Source organism: Numenius arquata, chromosome 10 (genome assembly GCF_964106895.1).
Source record: "Numenius arquata chromosome 10, bNumArq3.hap1.1, whole genome shotgun sequence".
NCBI lineage: Eukaryota > Metazoa > Chordata > Aves > Charadriiformes > Scolopacidae > Numenius > Numenius arquata.
The window spans coordinates 3,577,859-3,600,038 of NC_133585.1; the positions used below are offsets into that span (position 1 = coordinate 3,577,859).

Here is a 22,180-nt window from a genome sequence, read left to right on the forward strand (position 1 = left end):
GCCCGCCGCGCTGACCCCGCGCATCCCCTCCGCGGGCAGGGGGTCACCGGGAGGCCGGGGCGCCCAGAGCCCGGCCCCGCCGAGCCAGCAGCCCCGCTTAAATACCTCCGCGCCGCCTCCCCGAGCCGCACAGCTCGCCGGGGCGAGGGGCCGACGAGAGCCAGCCGCCGACCGCCGCCGCGGAACTTGCGCGCCCGCCTCCCGCCGCCGAGAGGAGCAGAGAGAGGGCCGCCCCATGCCTGCGCACTTGCTGCAGGAGGAGGTAAGCGAAAGGGGGGGTGCGCTGCTCGGAGGGGGTGCGGGGGGCTTTGTTTTCTCGTCCCCCCTTCATCCCCGCTGCTGCTGGCTGGGGGGGGGGGGGGGGGATAAGGTCTGGGCATCCACGCGTGTCCGTGCACACACACACACACACACACACACACACGTATGGGGGTGTCCTCTCTGAGGCGAAGTCGCTGGGTGCTAACTTAAGGCATCACCCCAAACCTCGTGGGGAGACGGTGGATGAAGCAAAGGCGGGGGGGGGGGGGGGGGGGGGGGAGATGGCTCCGCCGCCCGGATTATCTGTGCCCTCGCACAGACTGAGCATAAAAATACGGATTTATCTTAAAAACATCCATCTACGCTGCTGGTAAAGGCTGTTCAGGAAGATCTTGTGCCAAGAGGTCGTGGGGGTTTTTTTGGGTTTTGGTGGTTTTTTTTGGTTTTTTTTTTTTTTTTTTTGGTAGTGCTCAGGCTGCGATGTTATTTTTTTTTATTATTATGTATTATTTTATCTTCTTCGTTTTTGATGATTCTTTTTCTTCGAAGAAAGGGCTTTGACTTGGAGCGTTTTTACAGGCGACCGTTGCAGCGGGGAGCGTCCCTAGGACAGACGCAAGGTGAAAAGCAGCCCAGATGAAATGAATGACTGAGCCAAGCAAACATACAATGGGGAGGCTGCCCATTTTTTGGCAGGAGAAGCTCTGAATAACAACCCGGGCACCGGGAAGATCCCTGGAGTTGTGGGATCTTGAGAGATCCCACTTTATTAATTTTCTTTCTTTATTTTTGTGGAGGTAAATCACAGCCCTGCTCTCCTGCCTGTCCCCCCCTGGGTCCTTTTGTGCAGGTGCCGTGACCTTCCCAGGGATGCTACCGTGTAAAGAACTTTACTCCTCTCCCCACCCGAAACAGATGCCGAGGGCGAGCGTGTTTCATGGTCTTGGCATGTATTTTTATTTTTTTTTTATTTTTTTTTTTTTTGGGGGGGGGGGGGGGATGGGGTGTCATATCCTGGAGGCTGGAAAGAATCTTGTCCCTGGGTGACGTCGGGGATATTCAAATATACCGGAGCCCTGGGGCCCCCTCGGCTGAAGCTTGGAGCTGCAGTGGGTTGTATAAGCTGGCCGGCAGCCAGGATCACCTATGGCGTGTTCCATGCTGGTTGGGTGGGTGGGTGGGTGGCAAGGAAGGGGGGGGTGTTAGGGATGGGGATGGGGATGGGGATGGGGGGGGGAACACATCTGTGCTGCAGATGAGAGCTGCAAAGTCATTCAGAAATGAGGCGGGGGGGGACGGGGACTGGTGAAAGCGATGTAGTTGGGCTTCCTCCCCCTCGCAGTTCTAGACCCCACATCGATCCCCATCCCGGTTTCTTCCGAAGGAGCTGCAGGAGCCGCTTTGGCCGTAAGGGGGTTTTTTAAAAGTCCTCTTCCTTCCCCTCCTCGTTTCCCTGGTCTCCAGCTAAAAAGCTGCTCGCTCTCCCTCCCTGCTCCCCCCCCCCCCCAAGCCTGTAACGGTGGAGCTGCGTTTCACAGCTGCTTTATAGCCCTTTTGATTTAATTTATGTGTGAGAAATGACGGCTTTGATGATATCAGTGTAATTCCAGCAGCACAGGTCCGCTGGTAAAATTCCTCATGTGGCTACTACGACTCTGGAAGAAGAAAGAGGGTGGTTTTTTTGTTGGTTTGTTGTTTTTTCTTTTTTTTTTTTCCTTCCTCTCCGCTGTTTTCTTTGCGCTCTGCCTCCTCCTCCTCCTCCTCTGCCCCCGTCTAACTTTGACAGTGACATAAGCTATCGCCGAGGAGAAAAATGCAACTCCAACCCCACATTCTTACCCTGGAAGCAGCCATGTCCATATGGGGAGCGTTCCCCGTCTAATTATACCGCCAGATCTCTGTTGGGAATTTTTCCTGCATAGGCAAGCCTTGGGTTCTTTTTGGGTAGATTGTCTTCCAGCCAAGGAAAAAAATCGTGGCCTTCCTGCCAAAATGCCAGATGAGAATATCTGACACTTTGAAACGGGCAGGACTTTTCCTGGCTGAATCGCTGGGTTAGAAGATGTTTCTCACAGCTCTTTTTTTTTTTTTTTTTTTTTTTTCTGGTGCCGGAGAGGGGGGGGGGCTGCTAAATCAGCAGCTCGGAATATCAAACCCTCAACACATTAATTAGGAAAGCAGGCAGAGACAGCCTACCGCCGGGATGCGGAGGGAGCCCGTCCCGAGCCCGGCAGCTGCTTGGGATCAGATAAAGCAGCGGGATACTTCGTGTCCAGGGTGTTTTTTTTTTTTTCTTTTCTTTTTTTTGCCTTCTAACCTTTGATTCCAGAAGGAAAAACTTAGAGGGCTCCCTCTGTAGAGACCATTTTACTTCCCAAACGTGGGGGAAATCTGTCAGCTTTGCCGGCTCCTCCCCGTAGGAAGGTATGTCTGTAACCCTCTAGTTTCTACCCTTGGGAAAGGGAGGAGTTGGGGTGGCCACGTAAGCTGCCTGGCCTGATTTTAATGCCTCCCTCAGGAAACTAGGCCATGGCTGGACGGTGGTCTTTTAGGAATGCCGGGTGGGAATCTGCTGTGAATTGGGGAGAGGTTTTCATTGGGAACGGAGCTCCCATAGTCCCGGTTCCCCAGTTCCTGCCGGGGACGTGTCCTTCGGGCAGGTTCCCGGGAGGTGAAGGGAATGGGGATGGTTTGGCATCCCATCGCTGGCATCCCACATGCTTGGCACCCCCCACCTCACCCCCCCCCCCCGCCACCCCCCCCCCCGGGGGGGTCCAGCCCCGTCAGGCGCTGGGGCTTTGGGTCCGATAAAAGGTCTACCAGCACCGGCGAGCACGTGGCTGTCATGATGGAGATGGAAACGGGTGATTCAGGGTTCAGTGACCTGTCTCATTAGGGTCAGTCCTGCCTGCTCCTTTCGTCACGCGTGCTCTGATGGGGCGGGCTGTCACCCAGCCAGGGCAAACAAGCGTCTGCAGAGGCAACGTGGTATGTCAGGGTTACAGGAGGGAGCCAGGCTGAGCCAACTCGCCGCTTAGAACTTCCTTTCTGCCCACCGGTGGCCTTGGCTCAGAGGATCGGCTTCCCGTGCCTCAGTTTGCCCGCGGGTGGGAAGTGAGAGAGGGATAAGAGGCTTAGCAGCAGCAGTGGGATAGGATGTCTTAACTGGAAGCACATCGCTCGGCTTCTTCCTTCTGCTGGTCTCCAGGTGTGTTGATCTTGCCACGTCCCAAATCTGGAAGTTGAGGCAGGAGGAGATAAGGAGGAACCCCCTGTGGATCTTCCTGATGTTCCTCCAGTGATCCCTAGCAGGGCTGATGCAAAGGGGTAGGATATGGGGAGCAGCCCGATGGTTTATAATAAAACCTTGTTTCAGGCCATATTTCTCTGCCACCTCTTTGTTCATTCACAAGATTGCCTCTATTGTTGTCTGCTTATGCACAAGCCCAGACCACGAGCCCACCTGAAACCGCCCACTAATAAAACTGAAGGAACATTAAAATCCTTGCAGCCTGCAAATGGTCTCACCGAAGCCACTGGTGGGGAAAAAAACCCTGGCTTTCAAGTCTTTTTCTGTAATTTCTGCTGCCTATCCCTCATTCACCTCCTCTCCCCAGAAAGATCAGGCTCTCTCCCTGTCTCCATGACTCGGTGGAGCCAGAGCAGGCCCTTCTTGGTGCCAAGGGCTCAGCTGAAGGAATGGAGCCTGCTCTGAAAACAGCAGCCCGTGTTTCTGTTCCCTGCATCAGTAACCACCAACTTTTTGTTTTGTTTTCCCTTTTTCCTTTCCTGAAAATGTCCGTCGCCACCTCTCCAAGGAGTTCTCCTCCGCTTCCAGCACCACCACCACCGTTGGCACCGTCACCTCCCGGGTGACCAGGAATGGGGATGCCGTCATGGAGAAGGACTTACTCAATCATGAGGACTTGGCAGGAGACCGGGGCATGATAGACGATATCTTTGATGAGACCTACCGGGAGAAAGAGGGCCCCAAGCCCCCCATGCGATACGTCTGGAGGAATATCATCCTCATGAGCCTGCTGCATCTAGGGGGCATATTCGGGTTGACGCTGATACCTTCTGCGAAGATCCAGACCTTGGCATGGGGTAAGCACGTTCCTCCATTTATTTCTTGGCGTTTGCAAACCTCAAATCCCTTGGGTGGTATGTTGGGTTGTTTGGTTTATTTTTTTCCTCCAAGCCCACAGACCTCAGGGGGAGAAAGAAGGGAGTGGAGGTCTTCTGTTATAAGAAGCTACTCGGCCGGATTTGTGGCAAGCTGTGGGAGGGCTTCTTAGTGTCTTTGGTAAGGGCATGCGTGAGAGGGAAGGATTTGGCCGGGGACTGCTTGGCTGCTAAAAGAACAGACTTGGTTCACGGGTGTTAGGCTTAGAAGTTGCAGCCACGTCTGGGGTGAAGCACGGCAAATGTTTGATGGAGAACTGTGACTTCCGAGCATCAGGAAGAAAGATGCTCACAAGAACACGTTAAGGGGTGGCTGGGGAGGTACAGGGCGTTATTTGCCATGAGGCTGCTGCCCAAAGAACCATTCCTGCCCTTACCAAGGGAGGGTGAACCCCTCGGCGCCTCCACGCACAGACAAAATACAGCTGTGCTGGAGATTAAAGTCAAGAGTTAAGTCTGAAGCTCAGGTCTTTTACCGTTCTTATAAAAGCACAGATTAGCCCCCATCATCCCGGAACTAAGCCTGACAACTTTCCAAAAAAAAAATAAATAAGCGGCTCTCCAGGCAGCGAATTCCAGTGGAAGACACAACCCAGCAGAAGGTAGCGAGGCGAAGCTCCCCTTTCTCACAGACCTTGCCCTGGGTAGGAACCAAACTTCTCCTTTGACTGCTTGAAAGGCAGCTGGGCCCGGAGCCCAAGCTGCAGGGGAGCCGTGCTTTCCACCAGCCTTTGTGTGGACCCCTGGAGGTGTCAAGAAGCCAAATGGCTCACAGCGGGGAGGTCGGGAGATTGCATCCAGCCCCTTGCCTTCCCGTGGAACACAGCATCCTGAAACGAAAAAGCGGCGGTCTCATTTGAGACCTGCTGGCGTGGCTTTTGGTTTCAGCGGTTCTCCGGCAAAGTGCTCAGCCAGGAGCGGCGTCCTGGCCACCCTGGCTCTGAACAGGCCCTGGAGTGATGGAACGGGTCCAGAGGAGGGCCACGAGGATGCTCAGAGGACCAGAGCACCTCTGCTGTGAGGGCAGGCTGAGAGAGTTGGGGGTGTTCAGCCTGGAGAAGAAGAGAAGGCTCTGGGGAGACCTTAGAGCCCCTTCCAGCTCCTAAAGGGGCTACAGGAGAGATGGGGAGGGACTCTTGATCAGGGAGTGGAGCCATAGGACGATGGGGAACCATTTTAAACTGGAAGAGAGGAGACTGAGATGAGATCTTAGGAAGAAATTCTTTGCTGTGAGGGTGGTGAGACACTGGAACAGGTTGCCCAGAGAAGCTGTGGCTGCTCCATCCCTGGAGGTGTTCAAAACCAGGCTGGATGGGGCTTTGAGCAACCTGGTCTGGTGGGAGGTGTCCCTGCCCATGGCAGAGGGTTGGAACTGGATGATCATTGAGGTCCCTTCCAACCTGAACCATTCTATGATTCTATGATGGTCTGTCACGCTCTCAAAGTCTGTGACACTCTGTGACACTCTCAAAGTCTGTGATCAACGAGCATCACAGCTGGACTGGGAAAGAGATGCCTCCCTGGATGCCCAGATGGACTCTTTTCCTCCTGGACCATCTCAGCCTCTCATAGGGAGAATTCTGGGGGATGAGCATCACTGGAGGCCACGGGACTCGGTCAGAGGCTGGCTACAGCATCTGCAAAAAGAGTCACCAACATGTTCCCTGTGCAACCAGCATGGCCTTTCATGGGGGTTGTTATGAAAGAAGACTTTGCTGGACCTTTCCCTTGTGAAAACCTGACAGGCCATGCTTTTCCCCGGGGTTGGCAGGGCTGAGCAGAACGTGCAGCCTCAGCATGACCTTGGAGGAGCGTTTCAGGGCTCTGTGTCCCATCTTCGGGCTCTCAGCTGAAGGGTGGGCAGGGACTGCTGGCTTCTCGTCCTCGCTGAGCTGACAGCCTGGGTCCTCCAACCCCAGCCAGATACCCTCAGGGCACTGGATCAAGGAGGAAGGAAAAGGTGAGATGGGTTTACTGGTTTCATTTCAAGCTGCTGAGATGCACCATGATTTCCGAATCCATCCAACCCTTCTCCCTTGAGCTCCCATGAGATAATGTACATGGCCTCGAGCATCTTGATCCAGAAGGTTAATGCTGCTTTGTGTTCTGCTAAGCCCCACCTTATCCCAAAATGGTCTCTGAGTGAGTGTCTTTGCAACCACATGCCTGTCTGGGATATCTGTATGGCATCCCATGGCATTTCCTGGGAACCTGCTATGCTTTTTACATCATTCCCATCCCTTCTGCTCCCCTCCCTCAGTCAACTCCAACTTGAAGTGCCAGTTGCTCCCCTGCCACTGTGAGGCACTGCGAGATTCCTTGGTGGCTTCTGGAGTGACAGATGCTCTGGGAATGGGAGAAGGACATAGAATTTGAGGAAACTGCACTGTTGTGGACTGGCTGAAGATCTGTCCTGCCTTACCAAAGCTGGAGTAGCTCCACAGAGCTCCCTGTCTTGCATCCCTGGCACTTGTTCTGGGGAAGGACCACCCTTCCCTGCACCCTGGAGCCAAGTCAGAGCTTTCCCCTATAGTCCATTCTCCTCCAGTGCTTACTGGAGCTGGGATACTCAGATCCTCCACAGGTCTGGCTTGTCAGCAAAGCTCTTTGCTCCTTCTTGCGCTGCCCTTTTCTTGGTTCATACCTTTCTTTAGCACATACAAGACATCCATGGCTGTCATCTCGGTGACATTCTATTATTTTCCCAGCATCTCCCGGTAGCAGGGAGAGGGCTACGGTTCCCGTTTTCCCCACAAGGATATTGCAGCAGAGGCTTATGTTGCTCCTGGCGATACACCATGGGCTCACGGCAGAGCAGCTCTCCCAGTGTAGTTCTGGAACAGCTGGGGTTTTTCCTTGTTTCTTTGTTTGATTTTCAGCTCGTGCCTTCCTTAGGCTGTGTACATATAATATAAAATTAACATGGCCCCAGACATTCGCTGTTGTGATGCTACTGGTGCCCGGCAGCTGACCGACCTTCTATATTTTATTATAAAGAGCAATCCCCTGCTTATACCCTCTCCATCCGGGCCGCCATCTCCTTGATGTCCCCGTCCCTCTGAAACCAGTTATATTGGTGACTGTGTCCCCTTTTGTTTTCATTTCTCTGTGTGCTAGTTCCTCTTTGTCTCTCAAGCTCTCCGGCCCTCCCTTCATCATTGTTTGCTGTTCTGCGTCGCTGTGTGCATTGTATCCCCTGATCTCTTTCTGGTACAGAGCTGCCCAGAACGAGCTGGGGTTGTTGATCAGGTGAGAGCTCCCCAGAACGAGGGCTCCCCACAAGACCTGTGGCTTTCTAGCCAGCTCCCCTTTTTATTTATTTACTGTCTTCTCCGCTGCGCTTGACGAGAGTCTTGCGCAGTCTTTTCAGGGATCACAGGGCAGATTTCACGGCGTTTGCCAAACGGCACAGAGACTGAGCCTGGAAGGGCAAGGATGCAAAGGTGATTGGCAGCTTCTTCTCTAACTGCTCTGAGCCTCCCTGGAAACACGATTTGCAGGTTGTCTTCCTGGCCCTCGGGTGCAGCAGCTCAACCATATTTGTGTTAACCCCTCTTGGCTTGGCCAACAGTGTCTATAAAATGGTGACGGTTCCTCTTGATGAGGTGCTCTAACAACACCCCAGCTCCCTGCAATGCCACTGGTGGCAGAAGCACGGGCTGATACCGTTTTTTCTTGCTGCTGCATCATCTTTGGATCAAGGAGCATCTTGCTGGATAATTCAGGCAACTCTGACAGTGCTACCCCCGAGGGACGCGTCCAGCAAAAGGCTTACAGAAGTTTTATGTTACTTTCCCATCAAGACTACTGCTGACAACACCTCTCTAGTGTCCTCTCCAGGCTTAACTAGCAGGTGGCCCGCTACTCCTCTGAGCGTGGAGGGGAAATTCTGGTTTTTGCCAGATAGGGAAGTTGGGATTTAGCAACAGTAGCTCCTACTGCTCCTCCTAAACGCTGTTCCTCACGCAGCCTACGTGTTTTCTCACTCTCAGTATCTTCTGAGAGTAACACAACCCACCTGGCCAGAAGGACTGGGAGACAAGGAGGGAACAGTCCGGAGCCGTAGTTTTCCTTCACACTGAGCAGAAGCCCAAGGACACCTGCTGGAGCAAGGACACTTCTCCATGTAAACATCCGTGGTGTTGACTGCAGGTGACAATGCCTTTAGTACATTCCTGGCTTCCCATCGTAACTTGAGGTCTGAATCTGGGCCCTAAAGGGGTAAAGGCTCCTGAGTCATATAGACATGACTGAATCCAGAATGTTTTGGGCTTTATGTTTGGAGCACTGAGTGCATATTACTGCCCATGGTCACAATTCTTTGTATTCCAGTTGAATGGGTCATTGGGAACATCACCTGTAAGTTGCCAGTCTTTTGGAACTTGGGTACTTCAAAGCATGGTGTGGAAGATGACTTGAAAACCTCAGCTGACGGAGCCCCTAGGTCCTTCAGTTTGGGGCAGCATCATGGGGCAGCTGTGAAAATCTGTGAAAACTTTACTTCAACTTCTCTACTCTCTTTCCAATTTCATTCCCAGTGGAAGATCTTGGAGAAGCTTCTGTTCTCCCCCGTGAGATGCTGATTCCCTGGCTATGCCATGATCATCATTGTGCCTGTTTGCGGGGATGAACCCTCTGAATCATTAGGGTGCTGGATTCTTCTGTTTTCCAGTAGGCTTTTCAATCTTATTGTCTATATCCTGTCACTACAACAACTCTTAGGTATGGCTTATGGGGCTGATAGTCTCCAAGTAGGGTTTGGGCTTCTGTGGGGCTGGGTGCTATGTAGGCATAGACTGAAAATCAGCTCCTTCACCACTGAAAGAGTCTGCTCCTTAGATAAAGTACAGCCTCTGGATATGGGCAAGAGACAAGGCTACACGGGATTATAATTAGAGAGTTGTGGCCATTGTAGTGACCTGGTACGCAGCTCCAGGAGAAGTCAGTGCTCCCTGCTGAGGTTCCTGGGCTTTGGATGAAGGCTGTGACTGTTCTATGCCAGGGAACCTAAAAGCAGTGGGTACTCTTCCTAATTTTTAACAAAAGTTTTCAGGCAAGGCTACCCGAAAGCAACTACTGGGTTTTTTTGTTTTCTGGGTCTATCGGCGTCCCCACCATGTCTCTTTTGTGATTCCTTGGGCTCACAGATATGTCTTCATTGCTGGTGTCATCTTTTCCCGAGGGGGATGCCCACAGGCAAATTCTGGAAATTGCCTGTATAAAAGAGATATAGATCTTCCTTCTTGCAAAGCTTAAACACCACAGTCGTCAGCCAGAGATATCTTCCTGGAGGCCCCTTTTTACCAAAAACTTCCCAATCAGCACGTGAGGATTCACCAGAGAGGGAGGCCTGATGTCAGGGCTATAAATAGGGCCTGTACTCACCTAACCTGGCATTTACTTTTCCTGAAAATCATGAAAGATTGCACTTCTGTCCCCAGCGCACCGTTAACTCATGCCTGCTTGTCCCACAGTGGAGAGCTGGGCTCTTCCCGTAGCAAGTTGCCCCACGCATCCCACACAAGCTGCTGTGCTTTATCATGGACTCCCTGCCTGGTGTTTTTCATAGAGTCTTTAGGGGTTGGAGGTTAAATCCAGACTCCTGGATGCTGCTTCTCAGCTCTGCCATAAACTGCTTGTCGCCCTTGGAAATCTATCATCTCAGCTACTGAGGTGTGCACCGTGGGCATAAAGTTGCCCAGAGGTTTTCTGAAATGCAGTTTGCAGGGTGTAGCTGCTTATATTTCAGGGAGAGTGGTGGTGAGTCAGGCTTCTGCTGCTTGTAGGCACTGTCGGAAACATCCAGGAGCGGGTTTCGTCGTTGAACGTCAGTGTTGAACCAGAGAGGTTCTGCAAATCGGAGTCATATCTTAGGTGCTTTTTCAAGGTTTGCTCTTCTGTATGAATCTGTGGGGATAGTTACTGATTTAAAATCATAATGGTTTGGGTGGGAAGGGACCTTAAAGATCATCCAGTTCCAACTCCCTGCCATGGGCAGAGACACCTCCCACCAGACCAGGTTGCTCAAAGCCCCATCCAGCCTGGTTTTGAACACCTCCAGGGATGGGGCATCCCCAGCTTCTCTGGGCAACCTGTTCCAGTGTCTCACCACCCTCACAGCAAAGAATTTCTTCCTAAGATCTAATCTAAATCTCCCCTCTTCCAATTTAAAACCATTACCCCTCATCCTATGGCTCCCCTCCCTGATCAAGAGTCCCTCCCCATCTCTCCTGGAGCTCCTTTAGGGACTGCTGGAAGGGGCTCTAAGGTCCCCCCGGAGCCTTCTCTTCTCCAGGCTGAATAACCCCAACTCTCTCAGCCTGTGCTCACAGCAGAGGTGCTCTAGCTCTCTGATCATCTTCGTGGCCCTAAAATGAGTCTTAAAATCTAAAACCAAAGGGGAACTGGTCATGAGCTGCTTCATAACTTTCAAGTCAGCATCATGGGGCTGGGTGAGACCTTCAAGGTGTCCAACGTAAGTGCTTTGCTGTCAGGGAGGCCAAAGGGTGACCTGAACCAAATGCCCTGCTCCTCCATCTCAACCCTTCCAGGTCTGGCCAGCTTTGTGAGCTTTGCTCAGCTCCATTACCTTTTCCAAAAGCCAGATCCTGCTGCGTTTGCGTGTGTTTTCGTCCCTTTTCACACCCTATAAATCAGCCATGACCTATAAATCAGTGACCGCTTGTCTCCTCTGAGGGACCGTAGAGATGTGCTGGTCCCAGGCTTGCACTGCAGGGGAAGCCAAGCGAGAAGATGAAGGTGGGGAGTCAGGTTCAGATCAGCAGACAGGGAAGGTCGCTGTTGTACAGCGGGATGGGAGCGAGAAGGGTTCACGCAAGTTTAAGGGGCCAGAAGAGGATGTTAAATCAGCCGGGACTGGTTTTTAGTGGGTTAGAGATTAGGTGTGGAATGTAGAAAAACAAAGAGGAGGTGGCAGAAGGAAGAGGGAGCGGGAGTTGATAGGATATAAACCCTGGATTATTTTGAATGAGAAAACAGGGCAACGGTGCCTTGCGCGTGCCTCAGATCTCTGATTCCAGGCAAGTTTCTGGCAGAGTGTCTATTTTCTGGGTTCAAGATAAGCTTGATTGGAGCCATTTGGCTGGACTGAGTGGTATTGTCAAGCATCCCAGCGATTCCTATCCACGGGTTTACGTGTAAGGATAAGGAGCTGTTTTCATGATTGATCCAATTGGCTGAAATCTGCAAATTTATACCAAGGAAAGAGTTTTCCCCAGTGGAACTGGGAAGGAGGTGTCTCTTCCCGCAGGGTGGATCTCTGCAGAGATGTGCTCCCTTCCCTCTTGGTGTGTGAGCTTGGAGGGCAAACCAACTGTTGACTGCCCTCTGTCTTTCTGCCAAACTTCCTGACCCTTACTTCCTAGAGAAAGAGTTAATTTTCAGATCCGATTTTCTTCTTAGCCCCAGCTTCATAATGTAATGCTGCTCTGACCCTATTGGGGGTCTTTTCTCCATTTTAGGTCTAGGACCAGATGCTGGAACCCCAGGTTAAATTCCAGAGGTCCCAGGAGGACATGTGGGAACACAGAGACCAGGGCAGACATAAATGTATGATCCAGTGGCATGTGGGTTTTTTTACTAGATGCCAGAGGAGCAAGGAGTTCCTTGCCCCTTTATGACCTGTGTGGAGAGGGAACACATGAAGCAGCCTCGAAGCTCAACTGGGCCCAGCAACATCTGCCTCTGCCATGGGCACAACTTGCAATGGGTTGTCGGCCTTGGAGTTTCCTTCCACCATAAATGTTGCAGGAGCTGAACAGAGGGGAGAATCAAAAAGACCCTGAGAATGGGAGCCTCTGGGCAGATTTTAAGTCTGTGGTGGAGCTGAAGGTGCAGCCCAGGCTTCAGTGGGGTGGTAGGTTAGATCTTTATCTAGCCACCTTCTGCTAGAGGGAAAGGGAGCAGAAGAGAAGCCTGACCTTAGGCTTGAGTTCTTCCATTTGAAGAACTGTAAGATCATCTACCACCCGTAGGTGAAAAGAATGCAAAAGAGATTTAGTAAGGAGTGGTGAGATAGGAAAGCAAGACCCTTAATTATTCAGGGTGGGAGGAAAGGAAGAAACTGTCCCTTGGTGGGCCACAGAGTTGTTACCACAGGACTATATGGAAGCAATCACTTTGTACAATTTTGACGATCCTGCACCGTGACAGATCTCACTATTGCTGAAGAACCAAGCCTTGTGACAAGTCTTGTAAGGGGGAGCCTCCTTCCTTGTCAGAGGTGAAGAGCTGAAGTGATTTGCCCCACGTTGCTTAGGAAGCCTGTGGTGGCTTGGGCACTCTCGCATTGATTTTTATTGTCCCAGTTTGTGGTCTCCATGGGTTCCTCTCTTGCTCATACAGCTGTGGGGGAAGCTCTGCCTGAAACTGCTGCAGCCTGACTTGCTCTAACTTCCCCAACTCTTTGTTTTCCTCTCCAGCTGTTCTGTGTTTCCTGGTGAGCGCTCTGGGGATAACAGCTGGATCTCACCGCCTCTGGAGCCATCGGTCCTACAAAGCCACGCTGCCCTTGCGGATCTTCCTGACTATTGCAAACTCCATGGCCTTCCAGGTAAGCACCTCCTCAGTGTGCCACTGGTCCTCAGAGCGAAGTGCTCCCCTGAATCCCTGTCTCGGGTCCGGGGCACAAGCTGATGGAGAGGTTCCTCTGTCCTATGACCTCTTGTTCAGAAACAGCTTGCCCTTTCCAGCTAACACTGCGGTGCTGGAGTCCATCTCATTATCTTCACCTTGTCTCATCAGAGGGTGACTTTGAGACAACTGGGTGGGAGAGGATGAGGGGGAACGGTTTTAAACTGAAAGAGGGAAGATTAGATATTAGGAAGAAATTCTCTCTCATGAGGGAGGTAAGACACTGGAACAGGTTGCCCAGAGAAACTGTGGCTGCCCCATCTCTGGAAGTGTTCAAGGCCAGGCTGGATGGGGCTTTGAGCAACCTGGTCTGGTGGGAGGTGTCTCTGTCCATGGCAGGGGATTGGAACTGGATGATCTTTGAGGTCCCTTCCAACCTGAACCATTCTATGACTGTTGGACAAGACCAGGGGTAGGAAAGCTCTCCAAAGCAGGAATGTACCCTTCCCTCGAGGTGTGGTCTCCCTCTGCTTGCTCCAGGTCCTGTGAAAGGCGTGATGAAGTGCTAAGTGCTCTTCTGATGTTTGGGTTGCCTCACCCTCCTCTTGCTGCAGGGCTGATAAGGGGAGGGGGGGGGGGACACATCTGCAGAGCCCATGGAATTTGCTGCTGCAGAAGGACCAAGAACTTGTTGAAATTACGCAGTTTAGGGGGAAGCCTCTCCGGTTCGGAAGAGTGATACTTAGGAATAACCCTGTTACAAGTCACACCAGTGGCTTCCAGAGAGTCGTCCCAGGTCAGTGATGTTTCAAGGAGGGAAAGGCTGGGCCCATTCAGAGTGGCACAAGTGACTGCGGGCAGCTGACAAGCACCTCAGGATATTGCCCAACCACTCACAGTGAGAGCACTTCACAGTCCACAAAGCAAACAAACCGACTGGGAGGTCCTTGGGGACTGTAGAAAGAAGCAGAGATGGCCATTTAGAAGAAGTCAGAGTGAAACCCAGATAGGCATGGCACGGGAAAATCCTGGTGGTCTCTGAGGTGTGATGGCACTCTGATGGCACTCCGTTCCTCCAACCGTACTTGAAGGGACTTCATACGGGCTTGCTCGTCTGTAGGAAGTACTTGGGAGTGTGACAGGGTGCAGCACTTCCTGCTAGAAGAAGGTGAGCAGAACAGTATCAGTGGTGTGCCCCTAGATAATTCTCCGGCTCAGGTATGGGGGAAAGTCCAAGTGGACCAGGTATTTTGGAGACATTGTCTTCTTTTTCCCCTTGTGTGGCCACAGAGGGTATCGCTTCATTGACACATAATCAGAACAGGGTGTGGGCTAATCAGAGAATCGGAATTGCCTGGGTTGGATCTCTCAGATCATCTAGTCCAACCATCAACCCAACACTGATAAAAACCATCACTGAACCATATCTCTAAGCGCCACGTCCACCCGTCTTTTAAATACCTCCAGGGGTGGTGACTCCACCACTTCCCTGGGCTGCCCATTCCAAGGCTTAATAACCCTTTCAGTGTAAAAATTTTTCCTAATATCCAATCTAAAAACTTTCTAAAACACCATGAACCTTCCTAATGTCTGTTAGTACCAAACCAGCATTTCTGAAGAGGAGGAGGAAGGACCAAGCTGCTGATTCCAGCTCCTGGTCCAACACTCAGCACGGGGACGGGATGGGTTGCTGTGTGTTAGTCCTGTACAAAGACCATCTTTCACAGGGTTATAGGGCAGAGGGGGAAAGAATTTGCTGAGCTATTACTGTAGGGGATAGGAATAGACAAAGATGAGAGACAGAGAGATATTTCAGCTTCAATAGGAACTAATCCAAAGTTTTACTGAAAATTCGCTACCATTCCCCATGGATTTATTTTTTTTTGGTAATAGTTACTTTTAGTGAGATCAAGAGAAGGTTTGTTTTCAATTTATCTCTTTCCTGTTAGTGGCAGCAGCTCTAAGGCAAGACTGGTAACTTTTAAGGGCAGAGGGGACTGTAGATTATCTTATCTGAGGTCCTCCAGAAAATGCCTGTTGGCTGCTCAGAGACCTGTGACTTGTGATTTCAGAGAATTTGGGAATTCTGCCCCTTGTCGGCTCCTCTACCTGCGAGACCAGGCAGCTGCAGCACAGCAGAAGCTCTCCTGGTTATAACCTGTAGCTGGAAACTCCCAAAGAAGGAGGCATTCTCCCAGGCTTTGCTCGCTGGTCTCAGAAAGCCCTGATATTCAGAAAGGGTTGCAGTTAGAGGTGATCCCAAAGTAAGAGGTGTAGAAAAGATAATGTGCTAAAGTTTGGGTCAAAATATGGACTTTTCAGCTTTGAGAGGCCTGATTTTGTGTTTGTGCACAGGGAGCGGTGGATGAGGCGGTGCCACCCTCCAGCTGCGGTACATGGGCTCTTCCCGAATTTGTCCCCCCAGCAGAAGGATTTCCAGGAGACAGGGAAAGCTTCCTCAGATGTGCGAACCCAAGCTGTCTGTCAGCTTTCAGGCTGGGTTTCTCGTGTTACCTGATGCTGTGTAGGGTCTGGAATAGGAAGGAGACGTTGGATCACAGATGAAACATTTCATAGAATCAGAGAATCATAGAATGGTTTGGGTTGGAAGGGACCTCAATGATCATCCAGTTCCAACCCCCCTGCCCTGGGCGGGGACACCTCCCACCAGACCAGGTTGCTCAAAGCCCCATCCAGCCTGGCCTTGAACACCTCCAGGGATGGGGCAGCCACAGCTTCTCTGGGCAACCTGGGCCAGTGTCTCACCACCCTCACAGCAAAGAATTTCTTCCTAAGATCTAATCTAAATCTCCCCTCTTCCAATTTAAAACCATTACCCCTCATCCTGTCGCTGCACTCCCTGACCAAGAGTCCCTCCCCATCTCTCCTGTAGCCCCTTTAGGGACTGGAAGGGGCTCTAAGGTCTCCCCGGAGCCTTCTCTTCTCCAGGCTGAACAACCCCAACTCTCTCAGCCTGTTTTCATAGCAGAGGTTCTCCAGCCCTCTGAGCACCTTTGTGGCCCTCCTCTGGACCCAAAAGGTTCAAGAGGTCCATGTCCTTCCTATGCTGAGGACTCCAAAGCTGGATGCAGTGCTCCAGGTGGGGTTTCACCAGAGTGGAGCAGAGGGGCAGAATCACTTCCCTCGAGCATGGGTACTGGTTGTGTTCCTCTGCTTACCAGATAGGGAAGGCTCCTGGGCCACCCTCTTCTGGGGGAATCCCGAGTGACCAAGCTCGGACTGACATCACTGAGGGTTGGTGGTACTTGTTGGTGCTCAGGATTTGGCTGGAAGGAAAGCAGCAATTCCCAGTATTTGGAAAAAAAAGTGAGAGTTGAATGCTAGACCCATGTCTATCGTTGCCTTATTGCGTGGCCTGTGGGCAAATCATTTTATCTCAGCTGAAGGAGTCGTGGTTATGGCACTTGAGGTGGGCTTGAGGAGTTGTGTCTCCGCTACAGGCTCCCTGTGTGGATAAGTCACTCGGTCTTTCCAGGCAAGAAATAGAGATGATTATGCCACTTCCCTTCCTTCGGAGTGTTTTGAGGAAAAGTCCTATGTACTCGGGAGATTAAGGAGCCTCTTGTGTAATACAGGCGATAGGGGCGTGCTTGGATTTCCCTTCTAATGAATGGTGTAATACATGGCTTTAAGCACATCACAATCTTGGTATAAAGGAATGAGCACAGGCTCATTAAAATCTATTCTTAACACTGGCCAAAACAATCATTTCTTAATACAAATGATGAAAGCTTTGACGTTTTCCAAACTGTATTGATTTTGCAGCTTAAACAGAACAGTTACGGGGCTGGAGGGGGAGTATTTTTGAAAACTGCCGTTGAAATGATGTGTTTATTCTGTTTCTAAAGAGGGGCCTTAATTTTAAGACTGATTTCCAATGGGGGAAAAAAAAAAAAAAAGATAAATTGCTCCCAAGTTAAACAGATCTGATTTGGCAATGCCAGGAAAAGCCAAGGCAGGTTGACCCATGGAAAAATGTCGGGGCGAAGGGAAGGGGCAGGTTGATCAATCCCAGCTGGCACCGTGTAGGGACGGGGACAAGTGGCCAACAAGAGCTGAGAGTGTGAGGGAGGAGGCTACTGACTGGCCAGTGAGGGCCAGCTATTGCATGGGTGGGGGGACAGGCCGACCAGTGGGAGCCTACGATGCTGGGGAGGATGTGCAAATCACAACCTAAAGTTAGCCAATTAAATTAATAAATAAATAAATAAAATAGGTGGCCCAGAAAAGAGGCAGATTTCAAAGAAAATTGAAGTAGTTGAGCAAAGACTCAAATTTTGTTTTAAAAACCCAAGCCCCAAAACCCTAATGAAGGATAAAATGACCAATACAAGTTCAGGTCAATGGGATTTAGGTGTCTAAATAGGGCCTTTTGTTGATTTGAAGCCCTGCCCCTAAGTCTCCACTCCTCTTGCCTTGCAGAATGACATCTACGAGTGGGTCCGGGACCACCGTGTCCATCACAAGTTCTCCGAGACAGATGCGGACCCACACAATGCCATGCGGGGCTTCTTCTTCTCCCACATTGGCTGGCTGCTGGTGCGCAAGCACCCGGACGTCATAGAGAAAGGCCAGAAGCTGGACCTGAGCGACATAAAGGCTGACAAAGTGGTGATGTTCCAGCGGAGGTGAGTGGTGGCCCAGCCCAGAGCCATGTGGGATAGAGCAAGGACCCCGCAAATGGTCTGGAGACCCCAGGCGCCTTTGATAGAGCGTGAGGGGATTGAGGGCATCATGTGAACCTGAGGTTTTGCTGTGGGATGAATTGTGAGATGAACCACAGCCCCCCCCTAAAGGGGCTACAGGAGAGATGGGGAGGGACTCTTGATCAGGGAGTAGAGCCGTAGGACGACGGGGAATGGTTTTAAACTGAAAGAGGGAAGATTTAGATTAGATCTTAGGAAGAAATTCTTTCCTGTGAGGATGGTGAGACACTGGAACAGGCTGCCCGGAGAAGCTGTGGCTGCCCCTTCCCTGGAGGTGTTCAAGGCCAGGCTGGATGGGGCTTTGAGCAACCTGATGTAGTGGGAGGTGTCTCTGTCCATGGCAGGGGTGTTGGACCTGAGTGATCTTTAAGGTCGCTTCCAACCTGAACCATTCTATGACAAATGAGCTGTGCCTCTCCTGTAGGAAGTATTTAGGAGCTACCTCCAGCCCTCCCACACCCCTTTTTCTTGCCCGCCTACCCTCTAACATCTTGCCAGTGTTGGGCTGAGCTTCCCACCACAAAGCACCTCCACACTTGCCCGCTCACAGCCCAGCTGCTGCTTTGGCTGGCCCAGAGCCCACCCGTGGATGCCTCCAGGCCATCCTTGGAGATGTTGTGGTGCACCTTCCAGGCCATGCCTCTGCCCTTCTCCCATCAGTCTCCTGGAAACAGCATGGTCAAAATGGGGAAATAAGAGAGACAGTAACTGGGAAGGATAGTCTTGACTAACTGGTGCCTCTGGGATGGGGTCTCTCTCAGGTCTCTGGGGCTACAGTGGGGCTGATTCCCAGAAGAGGAGAGCCTGTCACCAGGGCTGCAGGGACAGGGGATTGGACCCATATAGTTCAGGAGGTCACTAGGAGGTCCCTCACTCAGGAAGTCCATAGTTCAGTCTCAAATGAACCGAGCAAGGTTTATGGCTTCCCTCCTTTTTGTGCCTGGGATTTTTTTTATTTTTTTTTTTTGTGGGTCATCAGAGTGGTTCAGCTTCCTCTACTCCCATAGGTCTGGTTTGAAAGACCCCACAGGCTCATCTCTTTGATGGTGCAAGTGTCCCTTGCTTGCACTTGTTGGTGTTCTGTGGGACTCTGAAAGCATGGAGTTGCCGTTGTGGGGACCAACATAGCTGGGAAGCAAGTGGCATTTGAGGCCAAAAGCAGCAGCTGGTGTCTTGTGGTGATGGGGACGTTGCTTTGTGCACGTGTTAGATTGAGACAGGGAGAGCTGGACTTTAGTTTGAGTCTCTTGCCCGGTGGTAAGACTTGGGAGTCTCCAGGTGTGGCTTCTGCACATCCAGGGCAAAAGATGCAGGGCTCAGGGGTGAGGTATTTCTTGATTTTTCCCTGTAAAGCTGAGTGTGACTCCCCCAAAGGGAGGACAGAACCAACCCTTCATGTCCTGCCTCTGCCACTGAGCCCTTTCCTCCTGGTCCTCTTCCTCTCCAGATACTACAAGCCCTCGGTGGTGTTGCTGTGCTTCGCGCTGCCCACTCTGGTGCCCTGGTACTTCTGGGATGAATCCATCGTCATCAGCTTCTTCATTCCAGCCATCCTGCGCTACACCATAGGGCTCAACGCCACTTGGCTAGTGAACAGCGCTGCCCACATGTTCGGCAACCGGCCGTACGATCAGAACATCAACCCACGGGAGAACCCCCTGGTCAGCCTGGGGGCCCTAGGTACGTTCAGCATCCCTGTCTTCTGCTGCGGGGAAGACTGTAGAGCGGGGACTGTCCCTCAGAGCTGTAGCCACTTCCGTGAATCCGGGTGTCCCCAGGTCCCCCTGCACCTTTCCCCACCGGCCTTTGCCGTCTGGGGGTGTTTCCCAGGCGGGCCAGTTGAGTACACAAGGGCAGTGGGGTTATCAGCTCCCCCCAGCCTCTCTCCAGGCTGGAAAGGACTCTGCTACACTTAGCACCTCCTTATCTCGATAGCAATATTTTATTTACCCTGCCCCAAGGTCTCTCTGCCCCATTTGCCAGGCTGGAAAACCAGCGTGTGCCGCAGCCTCTGCTTATCTCTCTTTAGATTTGTCAACTCAAACGCCCGCAGATGCGCATTTGGACATGTTTGCAGGGCAGCTGGTGGTTTTGGGGGGAGGATGAGGCAAGCCCCATCATCTCATGTGTTTTTCCTGAAATTCTGGGGAGCTAGGAGAGTACACCCCAGGGTCAGCGTTTGCCCTGACCTGTTCTCCCAAGCCCAGGTCCTCGGCTGGTTTGCATGGCTGTACGTCACCGGGGCTGCACTCGTTTCCACCACCAAAGGGTTTTCTGCTCCTGGATTTCTAGCAGGGAGGGATTTGAGCTGCAGAGACCCAGGGAGGGGGTAGGAGCAGGAGTCCAGGCGTTGCCATTGAAGGGGTAAGCACTGAAGCCAGCGTTGACGGTGTCCCGAGCAGAGGGTGGTGGGGGTAGGTTGCTTACTAGAAGTCTGTCTGCATGATTCCCATCTGGAAATGCCCTTTGGATTAGGGCTGCTGGTGTTGCGGGACTATGGACTGGTCTGGCTTGTTGGGCTGGTGGCTCAACCAGTACTAGAAGGTTTCTCGTGGTGGCAAAGGAAAAGCCGTTAGGATTCCTCTGGTGTTTTGGTGCAGTCAGTTGGCGAGGAACAGAGACATGTCCTGGCTCCACGTTTCTTTTCCTCTAAAGCACCACAGGTCCTCTGCGACTGTTGTTGCCTCATTTGGGCCAGCCCGGGTATGGTAGACCATGCCCAAATGAGATGGGGTAGGTTGTAGAGAGGTGAAATTCAGCTGAGAGGAGCCTGGCCTGAATCCAGAGGCTGTTTGAGGAATGTGGTGCTTTGGGCCAAGGTAAAGGGGCCATCACCTGGAGCTCTGCAACATCCTCTCCCCCCGGTGGTGTTTTGCAGGAGAAGGCTTCCACAACTACCACCATACCTTCCCCTACGACTATTCCACCAGTGAGTTCGGCTGGCGCTTCAACTTAACCACAGCCTTCATCGACCTCATGTGCCTCCTGGGGCTGGCCAGCGATCGCAAGAAGGTCTCCAAGGAGGTCATCCTGGCTCGGAAAATGCGGACTGGAGATGGGAGTCACAAGAGTGGCTGAGTTCCTGCTGTCCTTCACACACACATCCACACCTCTCCTTCCTCCTTTTTTTCTCCCTTTCTCCCTTCCTGACCCCTCCGAACACGCTGGACAAAGGTTTAATGTTCTGTTTACTAACTACTGAATAATGCTACCAGTTTGCTTAAGATAATGATAATTGAGTTTTAACCCCCGCCCCCCCGCCGCCTCCCACGCTGTATTTTACGTGGTGTATTTAAGATCTAGGACTCTGCCTTTATAACGCAAGGCCACCCCTTTCCCTCCTCTCCTTTTCCTTCCCATTCTTTCTCTCCAGCCCCTCTATCCCGTCTCCCGCTTTACGTTGTCCCGGTCTCTCCCTGGCAGAGGAGCTGGTAGAAAGCAGCCCCGGGGGAGGTCCATGGAGTTAAGGGAAGCCTGTACCAGCCAGCTGAAGAGTTGAGCCAAAGTCAGTGACCCTCTCCCCACCACCTTGCTCCCCAAAATTCCTTCCTTTGTCCTTCCTGACCTTTCTCAAGGGCTGCTGACGGACATGGCGTGGCTGAACCCCAGGAAAAGCAGCCCCGTCCCCTTCCCTCGCCATCGGAAAGAGTTATCTCTTTCCAGGATGTCTCTTGGGAAGCGTCCTCCTCCGGCTCCCCACCACACAGCCTCTCTGGGTGGGGAGACGAGAGCCCCCAGACCCTCTCAGAGCTCCAGCCAGGGCCACCGATGGCTTGGGAGGGGACACTGGTGGCAGCAGCGGGCACTGGAGGGGGAGCCTTGGTGGCCTTATTACCTCCTCCCTCTGGTGTCACAGCCACCCTCCCTGCACTGCCCGCTGTGCCACCAGGGGCTGAAGGCAGAGCCGGGCTCCGTGGCCCCCCCAGAGAGCCACAGCGAGGAGGGGGACAGATAGGGGGGTGCCGCTGGCCGCCGTGGGGTGGCACCAGCCCGGGGTGGTTTTGTTCGCCACCGCCGCTGAGATTTTTTTGCCAGCAAATGGGACTTTGCCAAAATGTAGAGGACGGGGGCGGGGGGAGAAGGATGTAAACCAAAGCCTCCACCGCTGAGTTAAGTTGCTTTACGTGGTGGAGAAACAGGGTCCCCGCTGGGTGGCAGGGAGATATCCTGGTGTCCGTGCCTCTGCCCTGCGGATCCGCATCCTGGGAGCGTCTGCAGGCGTAGAGAGGGGTGAAGGTGTCCTCAGGAGCAGGTTTCTCCATCTCCAGGGGCTCCGCTCGGTCGATTAACAAGTGCCTGAGAAACACCGACACGGGGCCGAGCATCGTGAGGGGCTAGAGGGAGTCAAGACCTCAGAGGGGTGACACTGCCACCAGCGTGGGCCACCTCCGGGCTTCCCTGCCCTGGGGTCCACC

General features: G+C 52.4%; 1 protein-coding gene across 2 annotated transcripts; it reads left to right on the top strand.

The window, feature by feature from the left end:
• The first annotated feature begins 235 nt into the window (after positions 1 to 235).
• SCD (stearoyl-CoA desaturase) lies at positions 236 to 20,843 on the top strand. 2 transcript variants are annotated; one of them, XM_074154903.1, is made up of 6 exons: positions 236 to 262; positions 4,080 to 4,368; positions 12,888 to 13,018; positions 17,482 to 17,687; positions 19,213 to 19,445; positions 20,644 to 20,843. In XM_074154903.1, exons 1-6 carry the CDS (start codon positions 236 to 238, stop codon positions 20,841 to 20,843), a joined length of 1,086 nt encoding a protein of 361 aa, XP_074011004.1. The 2 variants fall into 2 exon arrangements, with proteins under 2 accessions (XP_074011004.1, XP_074011005.1); XM_074154904.1 differs by having other exon boundaries at positions 4,083 to 4,368.
• Positions 20,844 to 22,180: the final 1,337 nt, after the last annotated feature.

Coding starts and splice junctions, on each gene's coding strand:
- SCD (XM_074154903.1), top strand. CDS start 236: ATGCCTGCGCACTTGCTGCAGGAGGAG. Junction 263..4,079: donor CGCACTTGCTGCAGGAGGAG/GTAAGCGAAAGG, acceptor CACCTCTCCAAG/GAGTTCTCCTCCGCTTCCAG. Junction 19,446..20,643: donor GGTCAGCCTGGGGGCCCTAG/GTACGTTCAGCA, acceptor GGTGTTTTGCAG/GAGAAGGCTTCCACAACTAC.